We start from the raw sequence: 15,630 nt of genomic DNA, 5'->3' as shown, positions 1-15,630 counted from the left end.
GAATGCTTTGATCTTTTGTTTAAATCACTGCTATGTCACCTACTAGAGGTAATGTTTTGATTGGTTAAACACTTTTGGTACTAGTGCATATAGGCTTGATAATATGGATATTTTTTTCATTCCTGATGATGACATAATTAATGTCGAAATATTGAATCCCAACACGATGGCGTGTATTCCAATACTTGGAGTATGTATTATACTTTCTTATCTGAGATTAATCAGTGGACCTTTCGGTTTTAAGAGAAAAACGAAAGATGAAGATTTAAGATTTACAATGCAAAGTTCCATCATAAAAAACATCCCATGAAGATGAATAAGAAGAAAAACAGAATTATATAGAAATATAAAATATATATTTGGTAAGTTGGAAATTAATTAGTATGCAACGTAGTTATGATGAAAAATATGAATAAGAAGCATACTATAATAATTTAAGTAATTATAAATGAAGCTCTATATAAGTCTAGCATATTATTATTATCTCAAAAACCCTTTTCCAACAAATGGTATATCGAAAGTTTCATTATTTTATTATTGACACTCGCAATCTACACCTTCAAGAAATATTTACTGATCTCGAAAAATATATAAACGATTGTTATACTTACGTTATTCTCTATTATTAGAGCAAGAATTAATGGGCCGATAAATCCAGCACAGGAACCAAAAGTTACCATTATTCCTACAATTATTCCTGAATAGTTTGTAGATATGTCCATTGGGTTCGGTGTAACACTTGCTACATTGAACCCAAGCGCACTAAAGGCAGTTGTCACAAGAATCATGAATGTCACAATATTGTCACCAGCGTAAGCTAGAACAATAAAACAGACACCTGACACGCCGATATCTGTAAACACAATCCCAAAGTTGCAATATTTAATATCAACACTCCAACGCATGCCTTCTACCTTTACTACTACTACTGCTACTGCTACTGCTACTGCTACTGCTACTACTACTACTACTACTACTACTACTACTACTACTACTACTACTACTACTAATAATAATAATAATAATAATAAATAATAATATTAATAATAATACTATTAATAAATAAAATAATTACAGTGAGATTGTTAATATGACACATTAGTGATGATGGTGATGATTATGATTATGGTGATTATATATTGATGATAGTGAATATATTATATTTGATAAGAATAACAGTAAATCACATAGCACCATGAACAGTACCAGAGTAGAAATAATGTTAGGCCTATACCATCTAAGTTGCAAAGCAATGAATAACGATGAGGGAGTAGATGGCATGGTGTGATATTCATTTAATAGGTGCAACTATAGTAGTAGTTTCAATTGCAGTCACAATCATAATTATAAGATTGTGAGAGCAATAATGATGATGATGATGATGATATTTCACTTGGTGTGTTATTAAAATTGTAAATTTCTGCTAAATACCTATAGCTGAAAATTGGAATGCAGTGCACCTTCATAATCATTACTGTTATTATTATCATTCTTATGTCGTAAATCGAGAATATCTTACTAAGAATTACAAACAGCTTCCTTGTAATCGCAACACTTAAGCACCTACGATGAATGATATAATCAGCACACACTGCAGACAGCAGCATGATGGGAAAGCGTACAATATTTGGAATTGACAGCAAGAAACCAGTCTGTATTAGGAAAATAATATTATTGTCATTATCATTATTAATTATCTTATCATTAACGTTATTATTATTGTTTTTACGTTGTAAACTTTAAAGAGCAATATATACACATTTTTAAATTTCAAGGCAACCATTTGTTTTTCAATACATTTAGTTTTTTTTTATCTTGTATGTTGTCTATTATCATTATTACCAAATGTCATTGTCTTTTCGGCCTTGCCATGTCTATGTTTGTTCATATGTCATTGTTATTGTAATTGTTATTTTTGCTGATATTGCTGTACAGTATACTTCATATCATGATTATATTTACAATTATATAGTTATTGTTATATTGATTATAAAGTATATTTTCCATTTCAACTTACTCGTTTTACATCAACACCTAAGACAGTATACATGAAAGTTGGTGCTTCAGTAAGAATGACATAATATGCAAATGCATATGCAAAGTAGCCAATGGTAATCGCCCAAACAGCAGATGATGTAATTATATCTCGCCATGGAAACAATCTATTCTAAAGGATAGTAGATAACACTATAAATATTTCACTCCTCCCTGATATTAATAATAATAATAACTAGATTTAATATGTCTGTTTGTAAAACAAAACATGGCTTTTCTTCATTGCCATAATAAGACCTGATGTTGGAATTAGGCCTAAAAGTAAAAGATCAAAATAATTGCAAAATGGTGCACTCCAAAAGTTCATACCTCCGGTCATACAATTCTCCCCTGTATAAAAAATTCAAACGCATCTTTTCTCCTTGAAAACAAATAATTTTGAAATATTTAGGTCTCGGACGTTCCATTTTAAGGCTCCCCACATCCACAATATGATATTCCGGGTTGTCATCAAAATGTTAAGCTTTCCTTTGAACATGATGAATTTTTCCAGAAAGGTTTATTGAGATCCATCGATCAGTTTTTGAGATATTTAGGTCTTGGACGTTCCCTATAAATGGAACCTAAAACTGTTTGTGAAGGAGACTGCTAACACACACATCCACACTCACCCATACATAAATACACAAAGGTTATCGTATGGAAATATGGACCATGATAAACTATTGTTGAAAGTTTCATTTATATTCATTGATACGTTTTTTTTGGGATATTTAGGTTTTGGATGTTAGTACTTTAAACTACCCTTCAAATTCATACCCGAATCTGGATCGGCACCTAATAATAATAATGATAATAATAATAATATTAATAATAATAATTATAATAATAATAATAAATAATAAATAATAAAAAATTAAAAATAAATAAAAATAAAAATAAATAAATAAATAAATTAATTAATTAATTAATAAATTAATAATAATAATAATAATAATACATCACAAAATCATAAAAAGGTGAGCCCAACTATTTTTAATTCAATTGCGATGAAGGCAAAAACATCCAAAGAGCTAAGCATAGACAGCAAAATTAATACTACAGAAAAACTGAAGCATTTATCACATTAAGGGACCATAAAGCCAACTTCGCCAACAACCCGACTTGCTGACTCATTAAACCAGCTAAATCCGAAATTGGTAAAATCAGCAGCAGATATTGAACAGATTTAATGGAAAATCATTAAGAACGTGGGCTTGAACTAGTTGAAAAGCACCAATGCCGTTTTACAATGATACAGTCGCATTAGAGACAGACATCTATATTCGTTCATCGCTTTTGGCGTGGTTGACTTCTACAAGTTGGTCTGTTAAAACTTTGAAACCTTTCGTATTTTTAACATACAGTATTTAATTGTCAAAATTATTCGTAATTACTACTACTACTACTACTACTACTACTACTACTACTACTACTACTACTACTACTACTACTACTACTACTACTACTACTACTACTACTACTACTACTACTACTACTACTACTACTACTACTACTACTACTACTACTACTACTACTACTACTACTACTGCTACTGCTTCTACTGCTACTGCTGCTGCTACTGCTACTGCTACTGCTACTACTACTACTACTACTACTACTACTACTACTACTACTACTACAACTACTGCCACTGCTATTGCTTCTGCTTCTACTGCTACTGCTTCTACTGCTACTGCTGCTGCTGCTACTACTACTACTACTACTACACTACTACTACTACTACTACTACTACTACTACTACTACTACTACTACTACTACTGCTGCTGCTGCTGCTACTACTGCTAATAATAATAATAATAATACAGTATTTTTCATTTATGCATTAATAATGATTTATTTTGTTTATAATTGCTAATGGTTTCGTTTCATTAATGTAGTACGTTTTATTTTATCACTTATTCGTTTCATCTGTTTCTAATGTCATTTGAATATTTTCGGACATATATTTATATATGTCTTTAAATGATAACCCCCTCCCTCAGTGGCGGCGCCAGCAGGGGAAGGGGGCAGGAGGCTTAAGCCTCCATATCGGCCAAAGTTCGTCGGGCAGTCGGACCAAAAACAAAATAGGCCTAGTTTTCGCATCCCCGCCATTTCCGGCCATCTAGAAGTCCCAATATAAAAAAAATCTTGTTTTGGAAGGAGGGGACACCCCCTCCCATACCCACCTCCGGCTAGCTCGGGCCTTCGGCCCTCAGATACCGCTGCGCTCTATAGTTATACCCATAAATACTTAGCCCCCCGCCCCCATAAATTATATCCTAGAGCCGCCACTTGTACTAGCATATCGTCACTAAATTTCATTATTACTGATATTTCTAGTATTTACTGTTTGTCATTTCGAAGTTATTGTGGTTTTACCTGTTTGCGGTTTTGTTCATTCAAATTTTTGTGGAGTTACTGATTTACAAGCCGGTGATCATTGTGGCAACTACTTTAGCTGTCACTCTAGCCAAGAACATTTCATTTTAATTGGCTCCATGTTGTGCTCACTGAGCCCTTCCACTGTCACCTTGGTAAATTCAGTGCAAGTCAAGACAAGCCTAGCTGAACCTATTGCTCTAGCCCAGACAAGCATAGCTGAACTTTTTGTTCCAGTTATACATACCAAGCTGAGCCCATTGTCTTAGCCTACTAGTGAATTGGATACCCTGATTGGATTTTCTACAAGAACTGCAACAATCAACGGAGAAACAACTAAGTAATCTCTAACTTTTCTGACTTGTTTTGAAATGTTATATTTTTCTTTATATCTTTATATATACTTATTAGATTCGCTACATGACGCATGGTAGATCTAAGTTTTCTCGGTGTGCTTTAAATCATTCGCTAAAGGCTATATAACTGTAGCAGTTGATATCTCATCACAATGACTGAAAATATGAAAAAAAATGCGATCAACCAGGACAAATTTGTTTTGCTAATTGCTCAAAAAAGGGAAAAACTAACTCAAAGAGACTCGATTAGATGTTGCATATGTGGCCACTGGTATCATACAAAATGCCTCAAACTAAGTGATGAAGAGATATCTGGTGTATGGTTATGTTACATCTGCCGGTCGATGCCTTCAGATATAACTCGACTCCTTGATTTTGTAAGTACATTATCTAAAACAAATGAATGGTCATATTAACGTTAGAAGTCTCATAAATGAAGGTTGATGAAACAATTTTCCTACTTTTCAAAACTAAACTTGATGTATTATATATCTCTGAAACCTGGTTAAGTGCTGATGTTAGTGATATTCTCGTAAACATAGATGGTTATAGTATAATTAGAAGAGATAGGGAAAATAATATTATTAATGGAAAGAAAAATAGAGGTGGTAGAGTATGTCTATATATTAAAGGAGGAATTCCTTATATTAAAAGAAATTACCTTAACACCCTTTCTAACATGGAAGCAATATGGTTTGAAATTAGAAAATTATGGCATTAAAGACACTGAAATCAAATGGTTTAAAAGTTATCTTTTACAGCTCATCCACAATAAGTATCTCCAGGATCATGTAGCATATATGCGGATGATGTTGTCATCTACACTACTGACAAATCAGTAGAAAATATCAAATTACAATCAATCATGAATAATGTCGCAAATTGGTATAAATTGTTTAAATTTAATAAATTACTTGTAAATTCCAGCAAAACCAAACGTATGTTAATTAAAAATAGAAATGTTCGCCCTCTTTCCTCTTTAAATATTCATGTTGGTAATGAAAGCATTAATGTGGTAAAAAACATCCGTTATTTAGGACTTCAAATTGATGAAAACCTTACCTGGAATGACCATATTCGAAAATTAAATAAAACTATTGGGTACAAAATTAACATCCTAAATAAATTGGCAGAAACACTAAATGAATCTCTTCTAAATATTCTTTATAGAAGTACAATACCACCCTGTATGGTTTATGCAATCTCAGTGTAGGGAATTACGTCTAACAAAAACAAAAACATTCTATTAAGGCTACAAAAACCGAGCTGATAGAATAGATAAAAATAATTTTGATTTCATAAATTTTTGTGGAATTGATCTTATTAAGCAAAATAATTGGAAACTTTTTGATGAACGTAGAGATTGCGCCCTAGCATGCTTATTATACAAATGTATAAATGGTCTTGCACCTTCCCGCCTATGTAATGATATAGAAATGGTTGTTAACCGACATTGATATTCTACGAGATACGCTCACTCGCTTAATGTTATCCCCCCAATTCCATATTGCTCAGTAATGAATGGCTCTTAAAAAATCTCTGGAGCAAAAGTTTGGAACAAAATCCCAATCAGAATTCAAGAATGTCAATCTCTTAATTTATTCAAAATTACTTATAAGAATCACTTTTTCTGATTATCACAATTCATTTCCTTTTATATTTTCTTGGTTTATATTTCTAACATTTAATCCCGGCCCCGAAACTTGGACTCAGAAATACTGGGATGGTGTCCGGCGGGGGATAGTTTCTACCATTTTTATCTATTTAAATAACTGTACAGTATTTGTCCTACCTTGTAATCCCGGCCCCAAAACCTTGACTCGGAAGTACCGGTTTGGTGTCCGGCGGGGAATAGTTTTCCACCAAAGTTTTTACTATTGTTTATTTTATTGTACTGTGCTGGTTACTTTTTGTTGTTGTTATTGTACTGTGTGATTGCAGGACCATATTGTAAAACGGCGGTAAGATCTCGCCTGTATATGTTATCCTGCCTAAAGATGTTTTAAATAAAATAAATAAATAAAATATTCATGTCTATGTAAATTATGTTATATGTGAAACCTTTCGTATTTTAAACATACAATATTTATATGTCAGGATTAGTCGTTACAGTTTTTATAACTTGTTATGTTAAATTCAATAATTATTTGCGCTATAGGCCTGGGGCTACTAACATCAAATTTAAATTTTAGTTTGATATAAACGAATTAACAGTTATTTGGGCTGTGATTTTGGTAAATCCGTATCATTTGTGTATCATTTTGGTAATTCCGTATTATTTGGGTATCATTTGGGTAATTCCCTATCATTTGGGTAATTCGTCGGACCGCTCGACAAAAGTGAATACAACCATCATCTGAAATTCTTACCCCCTCAAACAAAGGACACCACCAACCCCAAAAAATCTTGCACCAGAAACATCTATAACCCCCATTCAGCAAGACTGTCGCTACCAACGTCGGAAAAACCTCCTTAGAACACTAGACGTGGAATTCCCACCGGACCATGCATTTCACACACTGTTCAACCGTAATACAATAAAAATCAACTGCAGTTGTATGGTTATCCTCAAGCTGAACATAGACGGGCACAGGAAATCAAATTTATCAAAGAAAACCGAGCAACCTAAGAACAGAAATTGCAATTGCAGAAAACCAGAAGACTGCCCGACGTCTGGCAATTGCCTAAACAAATTCGTCGTTTATCAAGCCACAGTCTCAGCCAAAAACAAACAAGACCAAACGTACGTAGGACTCACGGAAAACGCATTCAATGCCAGTTATAACAACCACACAGAATCATTTGGAAACCCAACCAAGAAATTTAACACTGAATTAAGTAAATATATGGGAATAAAAGGCCAATATTATGGACTACACACTTAAATGGAAAATTCTCAAACTAGCCAAAGCATATAAAACCCACCATCTAAAAGATGCAATTTGTGCCTATAGGAAAACTTCATCATTTGTCCCCATGGCCACCTTAAATAGGCGTACTCATTACAGCTTGCAGAAACGCTAGCAAATTCCTCCTAAATATTTTGTATCTTAACCACTTCATAGTGCAATGCAATCCACACTATAGTTAAATATATAGTTTATCTTTCACTATTTAATCCATTGTTAACCACTAAAGCGCCTTTCACACACATCTATTAAGGTTTCAGTTCAGGTTCCGTTTTCAGTTCCCGTTCTTCTTCCAGTTTTTGTCGATTCTGTTCAAATCTACTGCGTTTTCCGTTTCGGTTGACTGCCATCACGCTGACGTCACCTGACGAGGAACTTGTGTCGCGAGTTGTATCTTTGTTTATGTTTTGAAAATTGTCTTATATTATAATTTTTTCGTACTATTATTTGTAAGTTACTTTAATTTTTAGTACCGTATCATTTACACATATTCTATATAAGTAGAATTTATTATTGTTAAAAATACGAAACAGCTTATGTGAATAGAATACGTCTTCAACGTTGTAAGAATGAAAGGCCGATTTCTTAAACGGTACCAGAACTGGAAACGGAACCTGCCTTTGTAGACCACTTTTACTCTGCACATGCTCAGTTTTACAATTAATTAATTAATTAATCTGTGTTACTGTAATAATGTATCTTAGTCATCAGGCAATTTTATCTAAAGATTGTTGTACCATATATGTGAAGCACGAAACTAAATAGTAATAAAATGTCTAATCAAGCCTACTGTTGAACCTTTTATTTTTGTTTTTCTCCGCTCTGGTTTAATAACCATTGAGCACTCTGCTGATGATATTTGCAACTCGCTCAATCGTGATAGCCGTTAACACTGTAAGCTTATATATATATATATATAAATCATTAAAGAAAAGTAAATACAGTGTCTGAGAAAAGGACATAATAATACATCGTGCATAGCTCTCAACGAATATAGCCCTATAAATAAATAAGATATATGAATAAAGAAATTGTGTAATAAGATGCCTCTGGCGGGACTCGAACCTGCGGGACTCGAACCTGCGACCTCTCGCTGTCAAGGCGAGCGTCATAACCATTAGACCACAGATGCATCATGGTTGAACAAATTTAAATAAGACCAGATACACTCTATTACACAAAATGTTCAACTAGAAACAAATAGTTGCATATAATATAAATCAAGATAGCCATTAACATTAAGGAAAGGTATTATTCAGACACTGTATTTACCTTTCTTTGATGATTTATATATAATTTAGTAGTGTTAACGGCTTATATATAACCATTGAACACTCTGCTGATGATATTCGCTCGTGAAATCGATATATAATATAGGCCTATATATAGGCCTATATATATATATATATTATGTAAAAGACTCGACTGTGTAGTATATGTATATATTTGAATAGGCCTAAATAAGATTATGCAATTGTAGGTCTACCACACAATAACATCTCACTATTAGGCCTTAATTTCAACATTGTGAGTAATAATTAAACCTACCTCACTTGTTACTTCATCTTTAGTTGCAAAAGACTTCAGGTATTCACTCTCCTTTTTTGAAATCCAAGGATCGTTCTCTGGTTTTTCATAAATAAACGTTGCCCATATAATTACCCAAACCAATCCAAATGTACCTAAAGCAAACAGGATATTATATTGATTTATTTACTTTGCGAACCTACGCACTTTGAAACGACGGCACACACCAGAGTAGTGCGTGCAACTTAATTACAAAAATATCAAAATACAGTATGAATGAAGTTAGAAAAGAAAAGAACTAGAACATAGGGCTTTAACGCATTACTATAATGAGAAGTGATGTTAAAAGTGTAACAAAAAAAAGTCATTAAAAAGTATAGAGTAAAAAACACACGAGAAACAAAAATAATAAATACTACTGAAGAAAGTTATGACGGCTAAAAAACAATGAAAACCAATTTCGTCGTTAGTGTGACTCGAACTATAGCTGTATTGGTAATAGCGAAGGTAATATGAAGGCTCATAACCACTGCGCGCTGTATGAGCCGACCAGGCGTCAATGTATTTGTAGTTCATGTAATTCAGTGACTGAAAGCAAAAATTGTTCATGGATATCTCGGTAATTTTGCGTTGAACCTAGATGCAGTTGATTTAAACACTTTAGTAAACCGTGAATTGCGTTTATATAGTTTATTTAACTGTTCCATAACATTCTTTAAATGGTCCTCATATCAACACCCTACCGGATCGTCACCAAAATTTAATCATTTCTTCACTGGACCCATGAAAAAATATTGTTGAAAGTTTCATTTAGATCCCTTTATAAAGTTATTAGACATATTGAGCAATTTTAATGACCCTGAAATTCACACCCGAATAAGATTCCAGGAAGTTTCATTCAGATAAGTTGATCAGTTTTTGGATATCTGGTCTTGGACGTCTACCGTAGCATGGCCTTTATGTCCACACCCTACTCTAGTGGCCTATGACAAAACCATTCTGTAAAGTTTCATTTTGATCTATTGGTCAGTTTTTTTTAAATTTAGTTTTGTGACGTTAGCACTTAAACATTACCCCAAACTTCGCACACATGAATCTGTATCATCACCACAGTTTAATAATATTTTATTTGTAACTTGGTTAAACTTTCTAAAAAGTTTCATTCAGATCAGTTTGTAAGTGTTTGGTGTATCTGGTCTTGGACGTTTCCATTTCAATGGTGTTCATGTCCACATGTTACTCTGGATTGTCACCAAAATTTAATCATTTTTTAATTGGACCACGACAAAATAATATAGAAAGCGGCATTTAGATCTATTGATAGATGTTTGGAGATGTTTTAGGTATGGAAAGTTGGAACTTTAAATGACCCTAAAATTCACACCCGAAACTGGATGGTCACCAACATTTAATAATTTCTTCCTTGTAACTTGATTAAACTTTCCCGAAAGTTTCATTGAGATTAATTTATCAGTTTTTAAAATATCTGGTCTGGGACGTTTTTCTTCGAATGGTTCTCATATCCACACCCTACTCAGGATCGTCACAAAATTGCAATTATTTTTTACTCGATGGATATTTTCCTGTGAATAGTCCTCATGTCCACACCCTGCTATGCATCGTAACCAAAATTTAACCATTTCTTTATTGGACCATTAACAAAATATTGACCTACTGATAAGTTTTCTGAGATATTTAGGTCTGGGAAGACGTCTATTGCGTGTTTCCTAGATAATTATCTTGGAAACTCGGGAACGCGGAATGTCACTTCAAGTTTCTGTACGAAGTTGAACGCGAAGAATTCATTCATCATAGATTATCCCCCGTCATGCAATAGGCCTAAAAAACAAATCGTTTCGCCCAGGTCAAAACTATTAGGAAAATATCAGAGTCGACTGGTTTTATAAATTTTAATTATCAATATTTTCTTTTCTGATTTTTTTACAGTTTTCCTCTTCTAAAAATATCGCGAGTGACAGACCCTGATATTAACATGGAGTGCATAATCAGAAAACGCATGTATAAAACGCAGTATAAAACTATAGTTTCTCATGAATTTTGACTCCCACGCAACCTCTACCGAAAAATCTATCTGCCAAAGTATTTTGTATTTGCAGATTGACAGTAAATATAAATGTATTAAAATTCAGAATGTACTCAATCACTCGTTTTATTTTTGCATTGATTCAAATACAAGGCCCATAAAAAGGCGGAGTTCCGAGGTCATAATAGTAAATGCCTGAAGAGTCCCATCGCGATGTACAGAACAGCTGATCAGATCAGGCTGACACATATTTTAAAATAGCGCATGTACAAACTATGTTCTATAAAGATGATTATAAATACCGTACTCGCGCGAATAAGCGCCCCGTTTGAATAAGCGCCCCTCATAAGATTTTCTTTTTAGCAAGTCAATAATCCAATCAATCCTAGGACTGTGGTTGTTGGCATGATTTGAGCTGTAGAGTGGAAACACATTCTTCTTCAGTCAATATCAAAATGAGGATATTTCTCTTGGACAGATGAGAGCTCCGATCCCTGGACAGACAGTATATTTCCAACTTTACTCTTTTTACATATTGTCTATGCCTAGTCCTACGCCTCTTTTTCTTTTCCCGACCTTTAGCACATTCTCATCTAGTTTTCAAGAAAAAATACAATGATCCTGCCATCCTGCTAATCTCAATCGGCCGAAGGCAAACAAGCTAACCAATAGCATCTGCTATTTTGCTGTTATGGAAATATTCACGCATTCTTGTAATGAGCCATTTTTTCTGGACGATTATCTTTTCTAACCAGCATTCGTGATGTCCTTATATAATCTTTTTTCATTCAAAAAGTGACTCTTGAATTTAAAAATTTTCCATAAGAACCCCTCGATTTTCATCTATTTCCATAAGCACCCCCTCAATTTCCACTCTGTTTTCATAAGCGCCCCGTTTAAATAAGCGCCCCGTTTGAATAAGCGCCCCTCAGAAAGTGCAAAAAATATTTTAAGCGCCAGAGCGCTTATTCGCGCGAGTACGGTAATTCACGAGATTTAATCTGTGAGTGTGAAAAAAATTGAACCAACAAGTTAAATCATTAAAGAAAGGTAAATACAATGCTCGAACAAAGGACATGATAATACATCGTGTAGCATAGCTCTCAACGAATGTAGTCCTACAAATAAACGGAATAAAGAAATTATGTAATAAAATACCTCTGTGGGGATTCGAACCTGCGACCTCTCGCTGTCAAGCCGAACCTAATAACTGTTAGACCACATAGTTGAACAGATTTAAATACCGGCAGATATATAGTAGAGTGCCTTAACGTCAAAATATGGAAGAATCGTGACACGGATGACAACATTTTAATTTTTGGTGGAGATACTTTTATCAACATGCTTTTAAAGAGAATCTCGGGAGCCAAAAATAAAATCTTATTTTTGGGGTAAAAAATACAGTTTTCAATATTTTGGTATTTTTGACTGCTATAGTGCAAGCCCTACCTGTATAAATAGGTTTATAATCAATATGATCATTACTTAGTCAGAAATAAGCAAATAAAGATGAAAAAAACTTTTAAAAAAATAAAAGATTTTTTGAACGAAAAAGTCGCTTTTGTATTAATCTAGATTTTAACCCTGTGCATAGGCTAATAATTGGATTACCTGGATGACAAAAGTGCCAAATTTGGTACAGATATTAGTATGGGCATACCATTTCGAAAAATCTCTGGAGCCAAAAAAAAAATTTTTTTTTGGAGTAAAAAATTGAATTTTTTTGGGGGGGAAAATGATTTTTAATATTTTAGTATTTTTGACTATTATATTACAAGGCCTACTTGTACAAACAGGCTTAGAATCTATATGGTCATTCTTTTTCACAATAAGCATATAAGAATGAAATAGTTTTATCAACATGCTTTTCAAGAAAATCTCTGAAACCAAAAAAACTCAATTTTTTGACACGTTTTTTGGGCTAAAAACATTATTTTTTTGAAAAAAATATAGATTTTTTTGACATTTAAACTATACCTGATATGCTTTGCATGTAAAAATATATTCTAATCAAAATTATACCTCACTGGTCGATAACATGTCAGAATCCTGACATAAGGGTTTTAAAAAAACCCCAAATTTTTGGTCATTTTTAGGCTAAAAATATGATTTTTTTTGTTAAAAATTATAGATTTAATGACATTTAAATTATAACTAATATGCTCTGCATGTAAAAATATATTTTAACCGATATCATACCTCACTGATCAATAATGTGCCTGAATCTGACATAACAGTCTTAAAGAATCCCAATTGTTCCTATTTTTGAGTTTAAGCGACGATTTTTGGTACAAAATAGATTTTTGACATTTATACTGATATGCTCTGTATGTAAAAATATATTTTAACCAATACAGTATTATACCTCGATGGTCAATAATATATCAGAATCTTATAAAGGCATTGGTAAAAAATTGAGATTTGTCTACATATAAAAATATAATTGCAATTCTTGGTATGTAAAAAATTCATTTTAACCAATATATTACCTTACTAGTCAATAACATATCAGAATCTTACGTAAAGGTTTTTAAAAATCCCAATTTTGTTAATTTTTTGGTTAAAAAACTTATTTTTGGTAAAAAAAAAATATAGAATTTTGTTGAGATTTAAACTATATCCTGATATGCCATGTATGTTATATATTATACCTCACTGATCAGTAACAGTGTCAGAATATGACAGACAGTTTAAAAAAATGTTTCAATCAATCAAAAATTTTACCTGGGCTAAATACAGTTAATTTTTTGTAAAAATAGAGGTTTGGGCTTCGTTTTTCTATAGATAGTAGTTAGACGCTCTCGAAAGCCATAGATAATGATCGCCCGATTTTGAACCTCATTGAACTCACCCATAATCTATCAAGGCCTATAAGGATGCACATTTCTTCCCGTGACAGTTTCGACGGGGGTGGGGATGCGTTTTGCTAGCAACATGGTCTTTAGTCTGCATGCCACCTATGGCCCCAGATGGATAAAGAGCAGTGCCCTTGGCGGTAGTTTGGGGGCAAAGCTTTGGGCCTATAGTGGATTTCTGAAACCCATAATTTAGTAATTATGCTATTTAAATTTGCATTAATTTTGGGGTTCTTGGGGACCTGAAGAAGAAACCTGTAACCAGAAGTAACCACGTCCTGACACCTGTACATCTGTATGCCTAGAAGTAACATTATTAATATGGATAAATCCCCAAAATAACAAATTCGTACCACAGTTATTAAATATTGACAGTTAGAAGAGATGGCAAATGAAATGCATACTACAGCATTTGGTAATAATTAGGAACGATAGTGAAAATGGGTTTTAAAAAGTGAACCTTTAGCTAAACAGTATAATGGATTTATGAAACCAATAATTTGTAAATATTCTATTTAAATTTGTATTCATTGGGTGTTGTGGGAGACTTCCGAAGAAGCGTTTTATGTCCTTTACATCTGTATACCTCTGCATTAGCAATATCACATCACTTCTGTTACTATAGCATCAATAATTTGTGCAAATATCTCGAGGAAAGTACTGTATGTTCCAGTGCCCTACCCCTTTTCCTTAATTTTACAGAGCGTGATATACCACATTTATTGGAAAAGGAAGAGTAATTGGCAAGCCTGAAAATTCTATTCCCCACCAAAACTGTATGCCCATACTAATATCTGTGCCAAAATTGGCACTTTTATCACCCGTGTCACGATCCTGGCGCTAAGGCACTCCACTATATAGGTACGGCTAGAAACAAATAATGTTTTTAGTCTAACACTTACCTTTCTTTGATGATTTATATACAATTTAACGGTGTTAACGGCCTTCTTGATTTATATATATATAAATCGTCGCATCGTTTGTGTCCTTAGGAAAGATACTTTACCTCTCTCCCAGGAGTACAATACTGGCAGGTTCAAACAAAACTGCACTGATTAATACCTGCGATATTATGGAGTTATCCCAAGGGAGCTGAGTTAGTGTTCCATATGTGTTTGATCCAATGACCGGAATAACAATGTGAAGCGCTTAGAGGGTTCATCTTTACTGTTACTATTACTATTATCATTATTACTATTATTATTATTATTATTATTATTATTATTATTATTATTATTATTATTATTATTATTATTATTATTACTACTATTATTATTACTATCATTATTACTATTATTACTACATATTACTATTATTATTATTACTATTATTATAATTACTATTACTATTATTATTATTATTATAATTATTACTATTACTGTTATGATTATTATTATTAATATAATATATATTTAATTTAATTTAATTATATATTATATTATTATATTACATATATATATATATATATTACACAATGTATTTATTTATATGACAACATTCGTTAACAGCCATGCTATAC

General features: G+C 32.8%; 1 protein-coding gene across 1 annotated transcript in view; it reads right to left on the bottom strand.

Moving 5' to 3' along the window:
* The window catches only part of LOC117117470 (sialin-like), a 27,110-nt gene that overhangs the window by 2,705 nt on the left and 8,775 nt on the right, over nucleotides 1-15,630 (bottom strand). The window contains exons 5-8 of the mRNA XM_033261770.1: nucleotides 9,234-9,367; nucleotides 2,018-2,167; nucleotides 1,520-1,652; nucleotides 612-853 (exon numbers count right to left, since the gene is read on the bottom strand). Of these exons, the coding sequence (XP_033117661.1) occupies nucleotides 612-853; nucleotides 1,520-1,652; nucleotides 2,018-2,167; nucleotides 9,234-9,367 (659 nt within the window). The remainder of the gene's footprint in view (nucleotides 1-611; nucleotides 854-1,519; nucleotides 1,653-2,017; nucleotides 2,168-9,233; nucleotides 9,368-15,630) is intronic.

The sequence above is a fragment of the Anneissia japonica genome, unplaced genomic scaffold (assembly GCF_011630105.1).
Source record: "Anneissia japonica isolate Jap-2015-1 unplaced genomic scaffold, ASM1163010v1 scaffold288035_len209932_cov175, whole genome shotgun sequence".
Classification (NCBI taxonomy): Eukaryota; Metazoa; Echinodermata; class Crinoidea; order Comatulida; family Comatulidae; genus Anneissia; species Anneissia japonica.
The sequence above is the reverse complement of the archived record's forward strand: the minus strand, read 5'-3'. Positions and strand labels throughout refer to the sequence as shown.